At 37.3% G+C, this 23,619-nt stretch overlaps 1 protein-coding gene across 5 annotated transcripts in view; it reads left to right on the top strand.

Moving 5' to 3' along the window:
- Positions 1 to 23,619, top strand: part of BIRC6 (baculoviral IAP repeat containing 6) — a 176,597-nt gene that overhangs the window by 105,945 nt on the left and 47,033 nt on the right. For all 5 annotated transcript variants that reach the window (XM_077175715.1, XM_054630492.2, XM_054630494.2 and 2 more), the window contains exons 59-65: positions 1,879 to 2,046; positions 5,081 to 5,254; positions 9,344 to 9,540; positions 11,688 to 11,988; positions 14,635 to 14,852; positions 17,511 to 17,675; positions 19,603 to 19,771. In XM_077175715.1, coding sequence (XP_077031830.1) covers positions 1,879 to 2,046; positions 5,081 to 5,254; positions 9,344 to 9,540; positions 11,688 to 11,988; positions 14,635 to 14,852; positions 17,511 to 17,675; positions 19,603 to 19,771 — 1,392 coding nt within the window. The remainder of the gene's footprint in view (positions 1 to 1,878; positions 2,047 to 5,080; positions 5,255 to 9,343; positions 9,541 to 11,687; positions 11,989 to 14,634; positions 14,853 to 17,510; positions 17,676 to 19,602; positions 19,772 to 23,619) is intronic.

Raw genomic sequence — 23,619 nt, 5'->3', positions numbered from 1 at the left:
ATAACAGCAAATGGTACTCTACTAAAAACTGTCAAATGGAGATTTCGGCATAAACCCATGTTATTCTACTTGGAAACAACTAATACTGGAGTTTCTTTCAAAGCATTCAGTTTATAAAAACTATTGAGTCAAGCTTTCAAAAGCCTCTCGTGTAAGCCCTTTTTCTTACAAAAATGCAAACCTTTTGTTGGAGCATATAGATTGAACATAGTAATTTTGCAGTGGTACACAAATGTTACAGTTCAGATGATGGCTGTAGAAGTCATTAGTCTTTCAGTTTGAAGTTGATTAATGAACTTCAAACTACTCCTTTCCTATCTAGCTTTCTGCCATTATTGAGCTACCTTCAGTTCATTCACACTTCATGAAGCATAAAGCAGAGATGCTGATTTCCTCTGACTTTTGGCACCAATATTTCTTAAGCCTTTTATTTTAGGTTTTTAGATGTAGATATATCTTAACACAAAGGTTGAACAGGGCAGCGGTTTCACTGAACTTGGTGGGCATTTAAAACAACATAGCTATGTTTATTACAGCATCTTTAGCTGACAAAATAGTTACAGTAGGGGCCACTTAAACAAGTTAAACATGTTTTAGTAGTGTCTAAAATATTAATAAGTCCAAGGAAAGGGTTAAAACAAAAAAACTATAAAGAAACAAAAATACTTAGCTAAGTTTGAAGATAGGGCATAGCACAGTCAGCCCTGCCATTGCAATTACATCGCTCATCCTACTGCATGATATAGCTCATTCTCTATTAAAAAGAAGCAGATTTCAGGTTTTTTTCTGATATTTCCAATTTTCTCCAATTTAGTAAGAGTTTAAATGTAAACTTATTTAATTTGGATTTGTTTTACTGCCTGTTGTTCAAATATTTTCTTCTTTTGTAATAACTTTTCATATATTCTGAGGGTTTTGTAGTGTCCTCAGAATCTCAAGAAGTTGAAAGTATTTACGTTTTTACCTATGGGTAAAATTAATAGAGGGAGAAGATGGTATTTGTAGCCTGATCTTCCTGAAGCAAGCTAGTCTAGTGTACTGAGATTATTGGACAATGTGTTGTACATTAGAGCCGCTTCTAATGATCAGCTGAAACCAGAGTGTATTACAGCATTTGAAGTGTGGATCTTGTTAATTTTGTGGCAGCTCTTGGACAATGATGAGTTAGTAATTGTCTGTCTTTGTCTGTTGACTTGATGGCTTTTTAGCTCTGTCACCTGCACAGAAAGGTACATGATTGCAGTATAATTTTGCTGTACCTTAAGTCACCTTAAGCTGTCCTAAGATAAGGCAGTCTTGCTGTATAGTAACAGTAAGCTCTTCTGTAGCTAGTCTACCTCCTGATTTTCATGTAGTGCTTGCTTCAAATGTTTTGGGGTCAGGGAACTTGGAAAGCGCATATAAAGACACCTTTCATCACATGTGGTACTGTCAGTACTGCAGCTAAAGTCACCTTTGTAGGCCAGACAAGGGTTTATTAGCTATAATCTGTGCTGAAATGTCTGTCAGCTTGGAAAAATTTGCCTTTTTTGCTTTCAGGTGAAAAGACAGCCTAAAAACATTTTGCTCTAGGGCCCATTGTGAGACACTCTTCAATGACAGCAGAATCAGAATAGCTTTTGCTTTTTTTTTGCATGATGTCATCTAGTTATGGTTTGGTTTATGTTTGGCGCTTAAGAGAATGCACAGCCTTTTCACTAAAAATACTGGGATTATATCCAAATATGTTTTATACAAAAATATTGTTCTGGCATTTAATTAGCCAGTGAGGTAAAGTTTGTATATTTTCCTATCATTGAAGGTTTTGAGTATGTTGTATCTTGGCAAACTGAAGGTATAAATACTAGAACAACTTGAAAATTTTTACTTCTGTGCTAGGTTTGAAATCTCAGTCAAAAAGAGCTGTTTCATCCACCCCTCCACGTCCACCATCGAGGCGAGGAAGAGTGATGGCAGATAAAGTTGGTGCTTCTTCCTCAGGAGGAGAATCTTCCAGCAAGACCATTAGTGTTCCAGTCTTTCATCTGTACCATAAACTACTACCAGGTAACTTTAATAATACATTTTACATATCAAAATTATGGTTTTTTCAGTGGCTGATACATGATCAGGAAGTTGTTACAATGGTAATGGGCATTAGCATCTTGGAAGTGTGGAGCTGGTAAACAGCTTTCAACTGGAAATCATTATAACAGCAACTGCAGCATTGTAGCATCATAGCAGCTCAAAAAAAGTGGCAATTATGTTGATCTCCCTTGAAGTTTAGTACCTTATTCCTAAGAAAACACTCAAAACACTTTCACTCACAAATGAAAGGGTGGGTTTGAAAGGTGACATTAAAGGTTTTTTCTTCCACATACAAGGCAGAACTGAACTGGTACCAATGCCCTATTACTTCAGGTTCTAAGTGGGCAACCATCTTGCATTGCTCTCTGAAGGGTTGATTTGCCAGTTCAGGAATATTCTTGAATTCCATAACATTTGTGTTTTAAAAGCACAGCATGTCCTAAGCAGTTGGTCATGTTCCATGTATATCAGATGTGGTATAGCAAGACTGGCAATCTTTCTTTTTCAGGAAGAAATTGTAGTGACTTAGATCAGGAATAAAAAACAGAAACATGAGTGAAACACTTCATTATTATGCAGAACAGCTTCTTGTCTGCATCCAGCTAATGGAATTAAGTGGTCAACTTCTGATCAAAGGAATTTTCACTCAAAAATTCCTAAATTTGAGACTTACTATCCAATTACCAGCTTTGAGGCTGTCCTGTGGCAGTTATTAGCAGGATAGTATACTTGGATTAAAATATCTAAAATTGATGAGTGTCCTGGTTCAGGGCAAATTTGGGAGAGAACCTCCAAAGGGGCTCCTCTAGAAAAGCAGATTCAATTGACCCCTCCCCCAACTGGTTCTGGAAGAAATACCTCCTTGGAGAAAAGTGGAAAAAACCTGTTTATTATAAAACCTAAACAATATTAAGCAATAAAAACCCTTGCTGCTCTAAAAGAGATGACAAACTGAGAAAGTCCCTTCCCCAGGTTACTCTGATCAGTCCCTCCAGTGCTGGAAATGCCACGGCCCAGGCCCGGCCCAGTGGGCCACAGGTCTGAGCTGCTGGTGCTCTTCTGGTGTTCAGGCCAGAGCAGCTTTAAACAGGTCCAAAGAAAAGGAAAAAAAAAACAAACACAGTCCAGGGAACTTCTTTGCCTCAGCTAGCTAAAACTAACTTAAACAAAGGAGAGCTCTGTCCATCTGCAGCCGGGAGCAGGAATGTGGAGGAGTGAGTGCAGTGTCTGAAAACAAACTGCGTGGTTCTTCTCTCCCTCCTTCACTCTCAGAACAAGTCTTAAAGGTGCAAAACTTATTCTCCAGCATAAACAGAACAAGAACAGACAACTGGGGATAAAAGCATCATATAGTCAAGTGAGGACAATGAGCAAAACCTGGTGGGATGAGTCCAGTGATTGGTGTGCCATGACAGATGGTTACAGGCTCTTCTGGAGAGTGGGCAGATCAGGCACAGCATTGCCAGCCAGGCAAAGGAGGGGGTTGTCCTACTCTGCTCTGGGCTGGCCTCACCTCAGGTACTGGGGGCAGTTTAGGGTGACACAATATAAGAAGGACTTAAAGCTATTAAAGATAGTTCAGAAGAGGGCAATGAAGAGAGTGAAGGGCCTTGAGGGGAAGCCATATGAGGATGCCTGAGGTCACTTGTTCAGCCTGGAGAAGAGGAGACTGAGGGGAGACCTCGTTGCAGTCCTCATGAGGGAAGGAGGAGGGGCAGGCTTATCTCTTTTCCAGTGACTGGTAACCAGTGACAGGACCCAAGGGAACAGCCTGAAGTTGTGTCAGCGGAGGTTTAGGTTGGATATTAGGAAAAGGATCTTCCTTCAGAGGGTGGTTGGGCACTGGATCAGGCTCCCCAGGGAAGTGGTCACAGCCCCACGCCTGATGTTTCAAGAAGCACTTGGAAAATGCTCTCAGGCACATGGTGTAACTCTTGGGGCTGTCCTGTGTAGGGCCAAGAGTTGGGCTTTGATCCTTGTGAGTCTCTTCCAACTCAGGATAGTCTATGATACTGCTGTTTTGGAGATGAGATCAAAACCCAGTGCCTGTTTTCAGTATGTAGCTGGTAAATGTTGATTGTCTTGCAATGGTCATGTAAACCTTTCTTTATTTGTAATCTGGTCACGTCTTGCACAGCAGACTGTTATTACCTTGTAGAATGGCAAGGCATTTTGAATTTTTGCTTTTCTTAAGACATAATCTTCAATTGAAGAAACAGATTGTTACTAAGGAACTCTTAGATGTTGTTTTACTTGATTAAGTGCAATCATGATGAAATGGACTTGCTATTATATGATCCAGCTCTAAAATATTTAATGTGTAAATCTACTTGTTTTCAGACAAAATTTTTCAGCCTTCAGATTAGCTTGTAATTTCAGGCAAGAACATATTTGCAATCAACAAAGTGGCCAAAACCTGAATTAAAGTAATCCGTTGGGACTGTATTGCATGTGCATTTCAAGTCTATGTTGCTGTGGAGAAAAGTGATCCTGGCAGTTCCCTTCTTTTTTTTTTTTTTTCCCCTCTGTCTTGACAAAGGAGTAGTGAGCTAGGCTTGGGATTAGTAGGCCTGAGAAAGAATTGCCAGTTTCTTTGTTTTCCACTTTTTTCAATACCACCTGTTTTACCTTCCGGTCGCAGACACCTCTCTGCTCCCACAATTCAATGGTGCTGCATAGGCAGTGGTGTTTAACAGTGGGGGACAGCCAGTCCCACTTAAAATGCACATCAAATTACAGCCTTAGCCATTTATTAAATGTGCCAAGTGCTTGTGCTCTCAGCACAGGGCTGTCTTAGGGAATGCTGGCATAGATCTTTTTGATGATTGGTTCCAAACTGATGGGGCCCCTTTTCCCAAGAGAACAAATGGTAAAATGAAGGCCTTAGTTTGGAGCCAGATGATATTTAGTCTACTTGGCTTCTGTGGTGCAAGTAATGAACAGCACTTGGATATGTATGTTAAAGTAACCCAGTCAGAATTTTCCTCTCTGACTTGATGCCTTTGTTGTCTAGGTCAGCCATTACCAGCTGAAATGACACTTGCCCAGCTTCTGACTCTGCTGTATGACCGCAAGCTCCCTCAAGGATACCGATCCATAGATTTGACAGTTAAACTTGGTTCCAAAGTAATCTCAGATCCAAGCTTATCAAAAACAGACTCATTTAAACGTCTTCACACAGAAAAAGGTGAGTGTTCTTACTTTTTTGGTATACTCCTTTTAAAAATGTTTTTATTTTGGACAAAAACTGTTTTGATTTTCTTGATGAGAAACAGCAGTTTTTTGTATTTTCTTGGATGATTTTCCTGAGCTATTCTTTTCCAGATAAGAGCTAAACTTTGTGATAAAGTATTAATTCATTCCCTGCCTAAATTATATCTATAAGATGCTCCAATATGGTTGCTCTGGTTTCACTTTTCTTTTTTCATTGTAATATTGTATGTGATACAATTGTGATTGTATATATACAGTATATTTTATTTCTTGACATGTATATCAGCTCTCTCTAGTAAGTGTAAGTGTTTGTGCTGGTAACCAGGGCAGCCAGAGGAATGTCCTGGGTTATTTTTTAAGGTCCCGACAGTACCTTAAAAAAAGTGTCATAACTCCAGTAATACAGGAGCTGTTGGAAACTAAATGAGTTAGAGAAGCCTGTGAATTTATTTATTGAGCTATCTTATGACCCAAATGCTGCTTTGAAAATGGGGATTTCTCTCAAGCCATCTAAGCAGATCTTATAACTGCAACTTTTAAAAGCATTTAACATTTTCTAATATGATGTATTTATTGATAATACTTCTGCCAATTGCTTGCTATCTACTTGCTGGGGAAGGGGAAAGGAGATCTATCCCAGGAGTCTGTTCTGAAATATTTTTGTATCATTCCTTTAGGCAAGACTTAGAGAAATGGGACTTTGAAATTAAGCTGATTGTAATCTGCTGATCATCAGCCTGCTGACACACATGGAATTCCAAAATTAATCATTCAGTTCTTTTCAGACAGGGGCTTCTTTTAAAACCTGTTCACTTGATAGTCTGTTTCTGGAAAAGATAAGAAACAGAAGTGTTGAAAAACAATTATAATTTTCTTGATATCTGGTCTGAAATTAGCCTTTCATGACTATGCAGTGTTTGGATATACATATCTCTCACACTATTAAGAGATAGATCTTTTTCAAATAATACTTTGGTTTACTTATGCTCTTTATTTGAATTCTAAACATACAGTAAATATTCTACTATTTGATTAAAACTCAAATCATTAGACAAGTTTCAATTTAGTAGTAAAGTTGTGTGAAGACATAAAGGTCCTCTGAACTTACATTAAGTTATTGGGCACTTTTTTGTTTAAATTTGAGCTTGTCATTACAAATCCATTGATCTGCAGTGATATACAGCAAAATATTAGTTATATTCACAATCACCACTCAGCAATAATGAAGGTCAGAGCTACTGCTTTTTCTTCACTAGTGTGTAATATCTAGAGAAATTATTCTTACATATCGGTGCTCCTTTACTTGCTACTTAAAGTAGACTGCAGGGTTTTTGACACCTGGATAGATTTTTTACCTACTGGATAGATTTTATAGGTTCACATGGTGTCTCTAGTGCTACATTTCCTGTTGAGGAAGAGTGTCATTTATTAAAACTTTTTTCTGTCTGCTTCAATGCCTTTTTTGAGATCAGCAGTTTTCCACAGTGAAGTGCATGACTTCACTGAAAACTTGGAAAACGCTTCTGGAGGTGAAATGATTTCAGTTGGATTATAAGAAAATTAACTAAAGCAAGGACTTGAAAAGCATACTTAAGTGTAACTCCTTGAGTGAATATTGAAGAAGTTACTGTGTTTGCACTCACAATGAAAGGATCTGCCTATAGCTTTACTCACTGAGAACTTACTTTTCAAGTGTCTTTTGCAGAGAAGCAGTTTTCAGTGCTTTATCAATATCTCAGTGTTTATATTTTCTTGTTGTCTTCCTTTGGGAAGGCTTACAGCTTTTTACACTGCAGAACAGAGGGGTGAGGTTTTTGGTCAAAATCTTTCTTTTAAAATCATCGTTATGAAGGATATCTAACATTTCTTGCAGTCTGATCAATTCATGCCACTGCAAGCAATTGAATTGCAAATCACATTCAGCCTAGTGAGGTGGAATCCTCCACATGTCTGGTGGAAGGTGATTCCTTGCTGATACCAGCAAGTTTGTGACACCCTCATCCACTGTCTGTGGGGAAAAGGAGCATTTCCATAGAGGTTTCTGCCTGTCCTTTAGAACAGTAGACATCAAAGCTGTATGTACTGAAAGTGTTACGATTGGACATTTTCTTACAAGGATTATCCTGCTTTAAAGGTATCTGCGACCTTTTCTTAGTCTGTCTCTGAAAGACTTCTACAGACAGACTTTTCATAGTCTTTGCTTTTGAAGTAGGATGAATTGATGTACATATTCCTACATGTCCTTGATTTAAGCTTATTAAATCTTACACTTTGATCATATTATTCCAAAGCAGTGTAATCCTCCCACAGTATATCAGTGATGCCCTTGTAACATGGTGCTTCTTGCATGTTTTAAAGTTGAGAATTAGGATGGGGAAAGACCTGCTGTTTGCTATTCCCTTTCAAATTAGAAAGGAAGAGTTTTAAAAGATGAAGTATCTGTTAAAAGATACAGTGTCTGCTGTTTAAAAGTTTTTTCATAAGAAATTTATTTTGGTAGCTGCACAAGTTATTCATTAATGTGCTTCTGTGTTTTTACAAGTATATAATAAATAATAGCATGTGTGCTATATATTTGGAGTATAACTGAGGATTATGATGAGTGTCAGAATGTTCACAGTGAAGAGATACTGAGACCACTTGGTCTCTCCTGCCTTTTGATGTGGCTGTACTCTGAAGACTTGGAGGACCCCTGCATTACATTGCTTAAAAATATAATCTGCAAAACAGATTTTTAGATTAAATATACAGAATATTCACCGAAGTTTGCCTGTGGCAATTAGCAAAGAGGGCTGATGTTTGGCAATAAGGAATTGTGGTAGGGTTTTGTATATTCTGTATATACTTCTGTGTGTAAGTGCATAGAATGTTCATTTTTTTGTCTGTTGTACAAGATATTAGGGTGCTAAGTCATAAACTGGGAGGATGGAGGTTAGTAGAAAGTTAGAAATCCAGATCATGATCTTTTTTCATGAGGAAGAATAGAATTAAATCTCAAGGCTTTTGCAGAGGGTCATTTTGACACCTCACAGAGAAGAGATGTGAAAAGCAAAACAGGTTAAGATTTAAGGTTATATTTCCTTTCTTCAGCTATAAACTCTTTATTGGAGAATAACAAACCTACTTCTAGATGAGTGTTAAAAAGTGTCATAACTCCAAAATTAGCAAAGTCTTGAAGCCATAGATCAAATTCTGATAAAACATTAAATTCTAATAATTAACATGTAGCCATGTGTAAATAATGCTGAGTTTGACATGGATCTGCTGTCATTGGCAAAAGGTACTGTCAGGACCCAGGACATTCCTCTGGCTGCCCTGGGTGATTCAAGACCCTGGCAAGGCTCAGAAAGTCAAAAACACCTGTGCCTTTGATTTTAGCCCATGGAAAAAATTACCAACTTTGTGTGAAGTTTAAAAGCCACAAGAGTTTGAGTAGAATGATAGTTAATCTGTCACAGGGTGAAAAAGCAGAGTTTTGGGGTTTTAGAATGGGGGTTCAAAAAGCGAGATGGAGGGATCTGGGTGTGTCCTGTCCTTCTTCTCCTTCTTCTTGTCCTCCATCTTCTGCTGTGATAGTGACACTTCTGGATTGGTTTAGAGTAGAGACAGACTGTCTAACATAGGTGATAGGTATTGGAAAATTATTGTAAATAAAGTACACGTAGTTCTTAGTATAAAAAGATAACACCGCCCTGAGGGCGGTCAGTGTGCCACAAACCAACCTGCCAGGCAGATCTCAGCAGGTCAGAGAAAGAATGTAATAGATAAGGAAAAATAAACAACCTTGAAAAGCAGAACTGACGAATCTTGACTACTTCTTCAGTTGCGGGGCTGGGAAAAAAGACTTTCTCATACCTCGGGGGTCATCTCAGCCACAGAAACCCGAGAAGGTACCACTAACACATTTATTTTCTTTTGTCATTCTTGTATTCATTTCAGGTTCTTGACTCAGTCTTTGCTTGAGAAGGAATCAGTACTTTTGAAAACCACTTTTAAATGAGGACAAAGAAATAAAGACAGTGTTGATGATATATATTAATTTCTTTTCTGTTTGTTTTTGTAGAGCATGCAGATTTACTGGGACCTTGCCCTGAAGATGAAGCCATCAGTCCTGGGGATGAGTGTATGGATGCAGTTCTAGATGAATCACTTCTTGAAACTTGTCCCATTCAGTCTCCACTGCAAGTTTTTGCTGGCATGGGTGGATTGGCTCTTATTGCAGAGAGACTCCCTATGCTTTATCCTGACGTAATTCAACAAGTGAGTAGAAAAAAATAAGTGTCGGAAAATATGCTGAGAGTATTTTGTTTGTTTGTCTGAGGACAGTATTTTCCTTGTCTTTCCCTATAGTTCAGTTTAACTTCTCAGTTATTTGGGGAAGTTTAAAAGAGGCAAATGGATAACTCCACAGCCCTGTCCAGCTGTACGTGTGCTTCCCTGTCCATGTCACAGACTGCCTGAGTAGCTGTGGTCTTTTTGGGACCAAGGCAAGCTTTTTCTGTTTGTTTAAAATACCTTGGAGGGTGCAGTAAAATAAAGTTACTGATGTACTATAAAGGCATACTTGCTTATCACTTAGTTGTTCGTGCAAGTGTACCCTCATAGATGTTTTTATGGTTAAGTGAAATTCAGTTCTCAAAGATTATGTAATTTTATTATTATAAATAACAGTGTCATCTTAATTATATTAATATGAAGAAATAATAGATTTTATTTGTATACTTATATATATAATTCCTCTAGATGCACTGATAGACATTTCAAAAGTGTCAGTAGTGGCATTAGTGTGGAATTACTCCTTTGGCTGCTGTTTTAAATACACACTGCTAAAAAGGGAAGAAATAACATGTGAATTATTCAGATTCTTTTTGACAATATTTTTGAAGCTTTTGGCTGATACTCCTAACAGGAAATAATATTTATTCCCTTTGAAACTGAATTAATCATGAATTAAGGGTATCATACTAAGGATATGAATTGAGAGTACATTATTCAGTATCTTGACTGGAAAATTATGGCAACCATAGGAACCCTGTAGTGAGACTGGATAATTAATATGCATCCTTTGTAAATAGTTCTACAAAGGCCTTAGAGGTCTAGTAGCAATGCATTTCAAAAATTGCAAGTTGAAGAAGTATTTACATAAACAGTTACTGTGTTATGAATTCCAAGAGGGATAATGTGTACTCTGTATTGAAGAAAATGGATGTGTGGAATTCTGCAAGACATGAAAAGTAAGTTATGACCATGAGAAATTTCATTCCTTTTTTCCTTCTTTTTCTATAGTCCTAGGAACTTACTGTCTTTTCACAATTTCTTAGCTTGAGATATATGTTTAGATTCAAATACTGAATAAGAATTCTGCAAACCATAAAAAAAAAATAGATACTCACTGTTCAGAGTGCAAACTGATGATTTCTCCAGACCCTTAATTCTTTAAATTTACTTTTATATTTCTCCAAGTCACTGGAGAAATGTGAACATAATTGGAATAAATGCAGTAAAACATGGCTTTGACTTTAAATTAGGAATTTGGTATTCTGGATAATTTCTGTAAAGGCTTTTCATATTCATCTTTCCCAGTTTATATCAGTCTGGTAATAAGTACTAAAATTCTAAATATGATGAAATCAGTTTATCTGAATAGCATGAAAGCTTGAAACCTCTGTGACATTTAATTATGAGAGGGGACCTCAGTGTCATAATTTCATTTCAATTGTTTGATTGTGTCTTGGGGCACTGTACAGCTACTACCCCCTTAAACTCTGACTCCCATTATAATGCTTGACTACACTGTCCTCTGGTCATAAAACAGACTCTTCTGTTAGAGTATAATAGTAATAAAGCCTGCCAAATCAATCACAAGTTCAAAAGGCTCATTGCTACAAAAGGCTCATTGCTACAAGTTGCTACTAAACTGCTAAGATACCTGAAGTTATTCTTTGTTTTTGAAGGCATTACGATTAATTTTTCTTCTTTTTACAATATGTAACTAAAAATTAAATACTTATGGTCACAGTGTTTAATGTTAAAAATAAAGGGCCATTTCTTATTAACAGTATAGTACATAAATGAATCTTTGTATTTACCTCAGAGTAATTTGTGTGTCTTACACCTCTGTGTTTAAGCAGCACACTTTAACTGAGGATTTTAGGTTGCCAAAATACGTTTGCTTGCTTGTGTAGGCACAACTTTGTATCACTGTATTGAAAATGCAACAAGTATGCCCTTTTCAGGCCATTTGGCATGGTCCCTGTATCTGCAAATGGTGGAGTAATTCATGTGACTTCTTTTTTGTGTCCTACATTAAGATTGCATGTCTTCTAGATCCTTTGTAAAATAGAATTTTTGTTTAAGGCGTTTAACTGAATGACTGCTAAATTTCTTTGTTGTTTCTGTTGGTTAAGGTGAGCACTCCAGTGGTTACATCAGCCACACAAGAAAAACAGAAGGACAGTGATCAGTTTGAATGGGTTACCATTGAACAATCAGGGGAGTTGGTGTATGAAGCACCAGAAACAATTGCTGCAGAGCCTCCACCGATCAAGTCAACAGTCCAGACTATGTCTCCCATACCTGCACATTCTCTGGCTGCCTTTGGTTTATTTCTCCGTCTCCCGGGCTATGCTGAGGTGCTGCTAAAAGAACGGAAACATGCTCAGTGTCTGTTGAGATTGGTGTTGGGAGTTACAGATGATGGTGAAGGAAGTATGTGCTGTAATTATTACCTTTCTTTGTAGACCACAGATAGATCATTTTACTTAAATTTATTTGCACTGTATTTCTTTTATCAGGAAGTTAGCATTGGTTTGTGCAGAAGCATGTTGCAGGCATCTTTGATAAACTGTTGTCTCTAATAAGCTCTCTCTGGCAAAATTTTATCACAATCATCAATATTCAAGAGTTCTCATCTCATGTCAGAGTAATTGTAAAATAAGCACTGATAAAACCTACAATGACATTGTCAAGCTAACTGCATTCAGACAGAAAGTAGCTGGAAATGCTCAACTAATTGTGCAAACATCCTATAATTCCGCAACCAAATGTAGAATAATATGGATAAGAGCAAAGCTACAACAAATGTAGAGTAAACCATTGAATAATGTTTTAGTAAAGGAGAGTAAGATCTAAAGATTTTGGTGATTAAACTGCCTAAACAGAAGCTCTGCCTTGATGGTGTGAGTTCAGAGGAGAAATGGGATGTTCTTCAAAGAATAAACAGACAAGCCAGGAGAAAAATTTGTTGTCAGTGTCTTTGCAAATGAGCCTGGAATTCTGCATGTAGTTCTAATATATTTGTGTTTCTTACTGTTATGAGAAACTGCAAGAGTGTGTCTGAAATATGTTTTCATACATTGAAGGCATTTGCTTTCACTGGGTGTTGTGTAGTGGTGCACTTGAGCAGTGTCAGGTTTACAGCTGAACTTGATGATCTCAAGGGTCTTTTCCAACCTGCATGATTCTGTGATTATGACTTTGAAGAGTGCTGGTTTTTCTAGGCTGCAATCATCAGAAGTTAGTCTCTATTTAGCACTCTAAATAAGGTGGTAGAGCAGTGTGCAACATGGACCTTGTAAGACCAGCTGGAAAACCAAGCATCTCATTTGCTCTCCCTTCTTATTTCACTAGTATTTAGGTGCAGGACAGTAGACAAGAATAAACTGGGCAATAAAAATTCAATCTAGCTGTTTACACTCACCTAATCTGAGTGGTAAATAACCGAAGAACTGTATGCAGTTTCTAGAGTAGTCCAGTCCCTTACTACTGCAGGCAGTTTTGATATCTTTTCTTTTTTTTAATAGAGAGACATTTAGAATTTGGGTTGCTTTCTTTTTTTGTAGTAGTGTGGGTGTGTGTGCAGCCACTACTGCTATTGGAATACCATTCCAGAACATAATTTTCTTCAGGGGTAGGGGTTCCTTTAATTTTCTGCCTATGTTTAGTCGTATGCAGTTAGTGGCCAGCAGCTCTTCTTTCTCCAGTGCATTTGTTGACAGGAATTGCATTCCCTTGTAGCCTTAGTTTTAGCTGGACTAAACAGCCAATTTCTCTTTTCCCTTAGCCAAGCATCTGAATTCAACTCTACAAAATGTGGGTTCAGTTGTACACAGTAATCCACATGAGTTTTCTGTATAAACTATTAATAAACTTCCTTTTTTATTTGAAATGCAGCTTATCACACATGTAGAATCTCATTACTTTCTTGCATAATATGAAGAGCGGCAATTATAAATCTATGGCTTATAGATTGTAGTTGTCTCAAAGATAAACAATGTGCAGATGTTTCGATTTTCTCTTTTCATTTGGCTATGCCTGCAGTTATGGAATTCTGTCAGATAGGCTTATTTTCCAGAAGTTTTTGATTTTATTTATGAAGATCCTGGTCAGACGACTTTTGATTCCTTCTTGTTACTGTCTTTGCAAAGAGTATCAGATAGATGTGAATTTACACATGTGTATGTGTGTGGATACATGTACACAAATATGGACATTTGTTTAAATCTCTGGATGATGATATAGCTGATAAACTCTTAAGAATGAGGGAGAAAATAAAGTATTTAAAATAGAAAGCAAACTTCTGGACAGAGTTGGCTATTTTAAAGTATTTTCACTGTTCAAAGCATCTCCAGTTGTCACTTGTCTCTATATAAGCACTGGGGAAGGAATGTGAAATGTATTGTTAAATACAAGGAAAAAATTGAGACAGTTTCCCATATCTCAGTGTGTTGCATTAATAGGCCACTCCATTATTTGAAATGTGGCTTTTAAAAGAAAATTTTTGCTCATAATGCAAAGGGGTTAAAAATTTTAAGGACTTGTAGCACGAAATTCATACATGCAACTCATCTAATTTGAATTATGTTAGTATTTCACCATGGGTTCAACTTCAGTAGAAACTTGGTTTGTGTCAGTGCATTAATTCATACTTTGGGCACGTGAATACAGAAGAGAATCCTACATGTAATAAACTACTGCTGCTTGTCAGCTGGGCTGCTATTAGCTGATCACATGCATTCTTTATCTTGCTGTATTTGCTAGTATTAAAAATATATATGTATTTTAAAAAATTAGCCCAAACCAGTTTTCTCCCTGGAAATGGCAAATCAAATTTTTAAAATTTGATTCTTTACCAAATCTATGAATAAAATAACGAAACATTCTTTCTTCTACACTCTCCTTATAATGAATTTTTTCTTGGAAGAGAAACATAGTAATGGATATTTACTTTACTGTATGTGAATGCTTAAGTCCTTAGTAGATTTCTGTATGTTCATAAACTATTGCAGAGATTAATAGGCTATATTGAACTATTGAAAGAAAATGTGGGTTTGATGTTTTCCTTCTCCAACCTAGGTCATATCCTGCAGTCTCCTTCAGCAAACGTGCTCCCGACGCTGCCGTTCCACGTGTTGCGCACTCTGTTCAGCAGCACCCCGCTGACCACTGATGACGGAGTGCTGCTCAGGAGGATGGCGCTGGAGATCGGCGCCATCCATCTCATCCTGGCTTGTCTCTCTGCCCTGAGCCACCATGCACCACGAGTGCCCAACTCAAGTCCCAACCAGGCAGAGGTAAGCTTACCAGCACAGCAGGTACCAGCCAGAAGTACTAAGAGTTTTAATTAAAAAAAGAAAATCATTTCATCGCTTTCATTGTAGCCTCGTTTTTGCAGACTTTAAAAATAATTGTGAAGTACTTGATTAGGTAATTGTCCCTGCATGTTGCAAACAAACATAGTAATCATAAAAGTAGAGAAAGAAGGCTTGTCTTGAGGCATTAAGGTGTAATCAGTTTCTTTCACAGAACCTTCTTTTTCAGGGCAGGAAAGGCATAATGGTCAATGAATGGTGGTTCCTTAATACCCATTAGATAGTATGACCTCATTACCTTGTTTAGCATTCATCATCTTGTCACAGACACATTTTATGAAAAATCCTTTTGCTAGGATTTTTTTCTCCTGAGAAGCTGAGAGGCCTCAGGAACAAAATGTAAGCACTAATTATCTGCTGCTGTGGAATGCAACGGGTGCATCTTTCATTGGTCTCATGTGGTTGTTTTTAATTAACGGCCAGTCACAGTCCAGCTGTCTCGGACTGCCTGGTCAGTCGCAAGATTTTATTTCCATTCCTTTCCTTTCAAGCCTTCTGATGAAATCCTTTCTTCTATTCTTTTAGTATAGGTTTAATATAATATATATTGTCATAAAATAATAAATCAGCCTTCTGAAACATGGAGTCAAGATTCTCATCTCTTCCCTTGTCCTAGGACCCCTGTGAACACCACCACAATCATCTAAACTCCTGGTTACAAATTATTTCCTCTTAAATGCTTCACAAATATAAATGAGTTGTGAAAATTAATGAATTAATGCAGTGATTTTTGTTACAATCTTCGTACTGATATTTAAATGAGATCCAAACACAAAAAATTTCCATCATATTCAAGATCACAAATTAATATTCAGAATTTGACTTTTTCAAGGCATTTCCCTTGTTATACCACCATCTATTCAGAATATGTATATTCTGATTTTCTTTTTAGGACTGTAAGTTACCATTTCTACATAATGTACCAATTGTCTGTAAAAGTATTAAAAAAAAACCACATTCATGGCTTGCCCTCTTTAGCATTGTTTTGGTAGAGGCTTGCATGAAACAGTTCCTGGTGGCTGAATATGGATTAGTACTTGCAAAATATAGGGCTGTCCATATTTTAGCAGCTCTGATACTGATGAAGGGTTGAGCAAGCAAGAGATGAAGTTGTGCCTGAGAATAATTCACCTTAATGGCTAATCAAATTCAAGGGGAAGCTGAGAGATTCTACTTCTAATGGGGTATCAGGCTCCTGACACATTAACACCTTAGCATTTTTGCATGTTTGGAGGGAAAGGGCAACCATTAATTCTTACTTCTGCTTCAGTGCTACCATGACCCTTTAAATAGCTTGCTTTCTCATAATTCATATCTATCAAGTGATAGATGGTAACTTGAAACTAGGGATCCATCAGGCCTGCACTGAGGCTTGTATTTCTGGGGCCAGCCTCTCCCTTAAGTGCTTTAATTCAGTGCTCATGACAGTCCTCTCGAGTGTTAAAGGCACAACATGTTCATGAGTAATGTCTATGTGAAAATAACCACACAGCTGTTTCATCACCAAGACACATTGCATTCCCAGTGTAAAAGATTATCCAAGACTACTGTCAGTATGATACTTCACAGGTGATAATTTCTTTTACCATTGCAGTCTGTTCATATATCATTTCTTTTCTTTCATACACAATCTTTAATAAAGTCACTAAAGAAGAAGTGAACCAAAAATGAAACTTTTTGGAGCCATAAAACAAATACTGCATGATGTGGTTTCCAGCTAATTGTGACCAAGTAATGAAAGTAGCAAGTCACTTGTTTAGGATGCTAAATATGCAAATAGGAAAACATCAGTTAAAAAATGCTTATCAGAGTTTTTTCTGCGTCCTTTTCAACAATGACCTGCTAAAATTCAAAAATTAATGTAAATACTTCCACACTACTTCATGAGGGCTAAGCATTGTAATATTGGAGTTGTGTTACTAAAATCACTGAGGCAGACCGTTGGTCAAAGGTGTTTTAGCTGTTACCAAGCACTGTTGGAAAAATGTGCTCTTAGAAAATTTTAAGGAAGACTGACTTCCTTGCTCTTACTTAGGGAGGAGGTAATTCGTATTTTAGTGTCACGGAGATCATGTGTCAGAGCTATATGTGTAACTTACTCCTTTTGTTTTGGAGCATTTATTCAAAATCAGTAAATACTTGAGCATCTTAACATTTCAGTTCTGTTCTCTTGATAACATTTCCACTCCCATCCCTTTCATCTCATTGTGTTATTAGACTGGATTAGGTTCTAAACAGCAATAATTACAGAGCTGTGATGTTTAGAATGATATTGATTAAGTAGCATTCTAATACTTCTCATCATTTAAGCAGTGATAGTATCTTAAAAGAGAATAATAAAGGGCTTACAGTACTGGTCAAATGGAAGAACTACTTTCAACAGTCTACTGCTGACCTTGACCAGAACTCCATATATGTGGCAGTCTTTCCAATGGAAAGCTTTGATTTTCACTGGATCCTGAAGATATCTTTAGAAAGTTAATAAAGTGGGATTACATTCTTTTGCATAACAAAGGCTTTTTAAAGATAGTGCAACTAAGATTAAATCATTAATTAATTGTGATTTTTTTTTAACTTTAGCCACAGGTGTCAAGTACACACAATACTGCATCAACAGAAGAGCAGCAGTTGTACTGGGCTAAGGGTACAGGATTTGGAACAGGCTCTACAGCTTCAGGATGGGATGTTGAACAAGCCTTGACTAAGCAAAGACTAGAGGAAGAGCACGTGACCTGCCTTCTACAGGTGTGTAATTATAAATTATGATTAATGAGAGGCACTTAAAGCATGGATAATAAAACTGGAGTTTTTTCAGTCACACAGTAGAGTAATTACAATATTTTGGGCAAAAATTACTTGCAAACAACTGTCTTATTGGAAAATTATATAGTTGATATTTTGAGCAAGGCTGTTTTCAGGTATCACTAGGCTGCTGCATAGAAGACCTGGGTATGAGTTCTGAAGAGAAAGTGGGTGAGGAGGTGTTCCAGTGCTTTTATCTTGAGCTGTCACACACCTCTGTCCAGAGCACTGCACACAGTCAAAACTAAAGACTGTCCATTGAAGAAGGATATGGCAGTAGGCATTTTGTTTTGTGTGCCAAACAGTGTTACCTATATAATTTCTTGTGTACTTTTCACTCTACTTTAAGGAAGTGCTTATAGTTGATATTGGTGTCCATGAATGTGTTATGCCAATATAACAAAATCTCACTCATACACATTAGAAAATCTTGAGTATGTCAATTACAAGACAAAAGTAGTTCTTCAATAAACATCTAGATCTTAGTAAAATTCTGATGTCTTCTAATACCTAAGGAGAGGAAGATCGTGCATAATCAGGCTTTTCAGTCCATTATGAAATCCAACCAATCCCTGTTATCTTGGATCAATGTAGGGAATATGAGATTGTATCTAGTCATCAAAAGTGTAATTCAGTTGAAAAGCATTAGCTAACCTGCTGGGGTTAGAGCACAAAGGAGATGAAACTTTGCAAATGCCCACACCCTGATGAAGATACCATTTTGATGATCAGTTATTTTAGACACTATAGATTACATGGTACAATCATCATATCCCTTGTAAAATACAAGTAAAATCTGAAAACATTTTTCTATGCAAGAAAGAGGAAAATTGCCTAAATTGCTCTCAGCAAAGCTTCCAGGCAGTACTCTGTATTCTGCCAGGGAGAGGTTTCACTGTCAATGTGATAAGTCATGAAGTAAGGAGGCATTTGCTGAGGGCACTCAGCAGTTGAAGGAAGTAGCATTTTGCTGAACGTGTCAGTCAGTTGTACGGCAGACTTTCCTTAGTCCCTGCTCTAGAAAGGTTTAGAGAAATTCTGTTACAGAGTGATAATAAGATGCTGCAGCAAAATACCATAGGTAAGGGGGTTAAAACAAAGAGGGTGAATGAAAGAAAAGAGGCTGAAAAGGTGAATAGAGTCCCTGGGACTTCAAGCTATACAGCCTGTCAAGCCTCAAAGTTACTTAATTTGAGAGTACAGCTGCACCAATCAGAGCCATGGAAACACTCTAAATCTACAACACCCAGTAAGGGCCTGTGAACTCAGCCACAGCTACCCTTGGGACAGGCAGGTGTGCAGTCAAGAGGTGCCTTCCCACCATTGCCAAGGGGAAGGCTGCTCTTTGTTTACTCAGATAAGAGCTGTACTCATGAGTAGTTGTTCCTCCAGGTAACTGTTGTGCTCACCATAACTTACTCTTCCACCTGTAAACCCCGAAGTCCCATCCCAAAAGAAGTTACAAAAATACCTGAAGAATTTGCAGTTGAAAAACAGAAAAGTCCTACTGCTATTTGGTGTACTTAGTGTTCTAAAGTGAAAGGGACTGGTCAACTGCAGGTCTCAGTGGTCTGAGCTGGCAAACTCTTGCTTTGAGCAACTCCAGTAAGTTTGTCAAAATTCATATTAGTTGATCTCCTAAAATAATTCAGAATTATAACAGTTACTTAATTTTATCATTAGCCAAAGTTTGAATAATCTAAAAACTGTTTAGAAATTCTTCTGAAATCTCTCTTGGCCTGCTGAAATAAATACCAGAACTGAATTTGCAAAACAGTTAGTGAAGTGTTAGGGCATGTGTCTTAAGGAAAGTCAAAGTTCTTTTGACTGAAATAAATCAGTTTTGATGAAATACTTGGGTGTATTTCAGGTTCTTGCCAGTTACATAAATCCTGCAGGGAGTACATCAAATGAAGAGACTCAAACGAGCCATGAGGGTAGAGGCCAAAACAGCAGCGCTCTTCCATCCATCCTCCTGGAGCTGCTCAGTCAGTCCTGCCTCATCCCAGCCATGTCATCGTACCTCCGCAACGACTCAGGTAACCTGTCCCTGCCTCCTTCCAAATCCAAGCTGCCTTACTTCTGTCTAATCAGCTTTTGAGAAACAACAGGGGGTTCTTGTTTCAGTATGCTCGCCAGTTCAGAATTTTACTAATGGCACATTCACTTGAGCGTTAGAAGACAAAATAAAACAGAATCATCAGACAGAATCTTGTTGAAATGCTCACATTTGTTGCAATATCTCTTTAAATTAGAAGTTCAGTTCTTTAGCTGTTGAAACTATCAGGAAAATTGTGTTTTCTTCTGAAAAGTTTGCATGTTAGTTCTTCTACAAAAGATACACAGTGGAAAGGAGTACTTTATACAAGACCATGAAACGTAGTGTGAAGAAAAATGTCAATTTTAAAGAAAATTGAGGAAATGCATACCTGAATTTGGTAAATGTTGCACATAGGGCAATTCTACTTCAATCAAAGCTTTTTTCCTTCATTTAGGAAGTACAAAAATAAGCCTCTTATCAGAAGTGTAAAATATTTCAAATATATGGGAACAATTAAATTTTTGAGCTTTTTAAAGCAAAAGCAAATGCGTTCTACGAGTTCATCAAATTTCTGCTTATAATTTTAAAACCAAGATGCTCTGAGAGTTTTCATCTGGTGTGTTGTACCTGACTGGGGAAACCATTTCAGTTTTACAAGGTGGTGTGAAGCAGTATGAATTAAGCAAATGCCTGTGCGAAACTAATGACAAAATCAGCAGACTGGGTTTGTGATTTATGTGCAGTCTCGCTAGATGACATGCTTTAGTATGGAGATGAGCCTTAGGTTGGATTTTTATTAAGTTACTTTTTTTATAAAGATGGATTTAACCCTTAAGTATCTGGAGGAGTTGTTGCAAATGTGAGTAATTTGGTTTTGGAGCTTATTTTGCCTGCCCTATTTTTGGAGCAACTGATTAATGTCTTTGTCACATTACTGCAGTTCTTTGGGATGCCAGTTGGAGGGTGTGGTCATGTGAATTCATGGAACAATGTTATAGCTCCTTGAATTACAGCGTACATTTTATGTTAGAGGTAAAAGAGAAATTATCTCTAAGTATTTGCAAAGCTATTTAAAACTAAAACAAGAATTTGGCTCTTTTAATTTGTACTAAGTAGAGCATTGCATAATCTTGTGTGATGGAATGGAACTAGTTCAAAAAGTCTGCTGGGGTCTTATAGTAAAAATAAAAATATGAAGATCTTTCACTTGATAGTCTGCAGATTGACACCTCACGCTAATTTTGCAGTGAATTTGTTGGTTCTATTTGGCACATACTCCAGTGAGGAAAATGAACTAATGATAGACCAAGCTTGTTATTGCAGTTGAAAATACAATGTAAAACAATCAAGGAAACTATAAAGTAAGAGAATAATCTTTCTAACAGATACTCATAAATTCTTCTTTGTTGAGGAAAAGGAAGAGTCATTGAAAGGCCTAGCAAAAATGCCATGTTATCTAAAGGATGAAGCAGCTGATCCTGAGTTACAGATGAATCACAGCTGCTGAAATTGCTATTTCCTGTTTTCAATAGAAGAATGTGTCTGTCTGTGTAAGTCACCTTTAACAGGGAGAGAACAGTCAGATACTGATAGAATAGATATGTGGCTGGCGGCGAGAAGTTCAGACTAGTTTGGCTTTCAGGAACCATTTGTTTTCTCATCATACATAGAGGCAAAGTTTTGGTGAAACATGTTCATTTTAGGTGTGTTTTCCACTGCTGAACTACTGTTGTTTGTGGTTGGCAGGTGTTGAAATGCCTATGCATTAACAATTAGGAAAGAGTGAGCAATGTAGCAATTAAACTGCATTAAAGCAAAACCTTGCTTTTCAGAGCAAAAAATGAAAACTGCCCTTCCGTTTACAAGTTCACAAAGAATGGCGTTATTTCTATTGAAGTTTAGAATTGTAAAATCTAAGGGTTGTTATCCTTTGATTGATCAAAGCAATATGAATGTTTCCTGCTGTATTTGTTCAAACATCTATAAAACACTATAATTAACAATGCTCTCCTGGATTTAAAAATAATAACTTTGCAGCCTTGCAACAGTCAGGCTCCTCTTTGGAAGCACAATAGGATAGCAGTATGTAAGGGAAATGTGCAAAAAGGATGACTTCTGGAAAGAATGTCTTCTCTTTGTCAATATTTGAGCCAGATGCATTTAGTTGGGAAGGAACCCCTGAAAACAGTTTGTCTTAGTGATAACAAGGCATAATTCCAGTGCAGTAATTACTGTTGAGTTGAAAGGCAGACAGATAATTTTCACATTAATGAGTGCAAGTTGCACGTGATGTTGGGGCTCTCAGTGTTACTGACACTGAGTGTCAGCAGACATAGCTGACACAAGAGAAGCAGGTTGAGAAGCTCTGAAGCTGTGTTAGGTTCTGGTACAATGCTTGTGGGACTGAAAAATTCCCTTAATGCATTTATGGTTCAAACATTTCAAATAAGGAGATGACTTTTTTCTTATTACTACTATTTTGATTTTCTTTTTTAGAGTCTTGAAGACCAATGCAATTTAGTAGAACAGATTTGAGTCTTTCCTGATACAGCTTTATCTAATTTCAAACTTATCTTGAATACCTGTGTCTTCTCTAGCAAGGCTGAACAGGAATCTAGGGAGACTTGGAAAGGGAACAGCATTGGTTGTAATGCACATGTATATGGAATTCTGATTTTCAGACTGGTGCCACTTCTGCTGTCAAAGTATACTTCTGTGTGGAATAAGCAGGTAACTGCATTCTTCCTGTAACATGCTGGTCTGAGGAATTAGGGCATTGCATATAGAATGCTAACAGAATGTTCCTGGATTCTGGCACTTGAGCAGGAACAAGCTGTGCCCAGCACAGTGATGACAGAAATCAGTGATTTTCAGCAACCCTGTAACTTGCTCAGATTTGAGTGGGTACTGGTGGGACCAGATGAAGGTTACCCTTATGCTGAAGGTATTCTGCTAGATTTTAGGTTTTGTTGTAATTATTGGAATGATAGTGATCTTCACATATCAATATGTACCTACCATACACATAAAATTAAGGGGTAGGGGGGAAATTTTGATATGAAAATATGTGCAATGAATCTGCAGGCATGCTTTTGTCTTTCATTGCACAGTAGGCTGTTAACTCTGTGGTAATATAAGACAATAAGTATTCTGGTATTTATGTGAATTTTGTATTTTTTTACACATGTTCAATTAGCTACAGGTCTGACACATCCATCTTGCAAAGTTCTTTCAGCAGATTGGCCTGTGTCACAGTTGTAAATCTATCTAGGATTTTTGTTGCTTAAGTTTATTTTGGCATCCTGCTTAATTTGCCCAAAACATACATGGACTAGATTGTTATCTATATAGTCCTAGATAAAAGGAATATTGATCAGGCAAACAGTGCTCTCATAACATTTAATCTTTTAGAAACCTCACCTTGAACCAGATTAGTACAAACCAGATTGCTCTGATATGTTCTGTAGCTTCATCTGCATCGAAGTGAGGTGATTGTGGAAGTCCTTGGAAATTATGACCATTTAAATTGATTTCTATAATTGCTTGTTTCTTGTAGAGAAGGAAGGTTTATCTGTCCTTGAAGAACTTGCCTTAGTATGCAAGATAGCTCTCATCACAAGGGGCAATAGCTGCTGTAATCCTCACCATTTCTTGATAATTTTTTGGTGTTTGTTTCGTGTCTTGTTATGGCATTACTGTGGTTTTTATTATCTTTCATTCCGTAAATGAGGTGTATTTCTGCAACATGTCAGATTTTTTTATTATACCTATGTTTATTCCTATGACTTAACTCATATTTACACTCGTGAAATTGATGTAGTTTTTAACTTCTATATCATGAAGCAT

The sequence above is a fragment of the Agelaius phoeniceus genome, chromosome 3 (genome assembly GCF_051311805.1).
Source record: "Agelaius phoeniceus isolate bAgePho1 chromosome 3, bAgePho1.hap1, whole genome shotgun sequence".
Lineage (NCBI taxonomy): Eukaryota > Metazoa > Chordata > Aves > Passeriformes > Icteridae > Agelaius > Agelaius phoeniceus.
The sequence above is the reverse complement of the archived record's forward strand: the minus strand, read 5'-3'. Positions and strand labels throughout refer to the sequence as shown.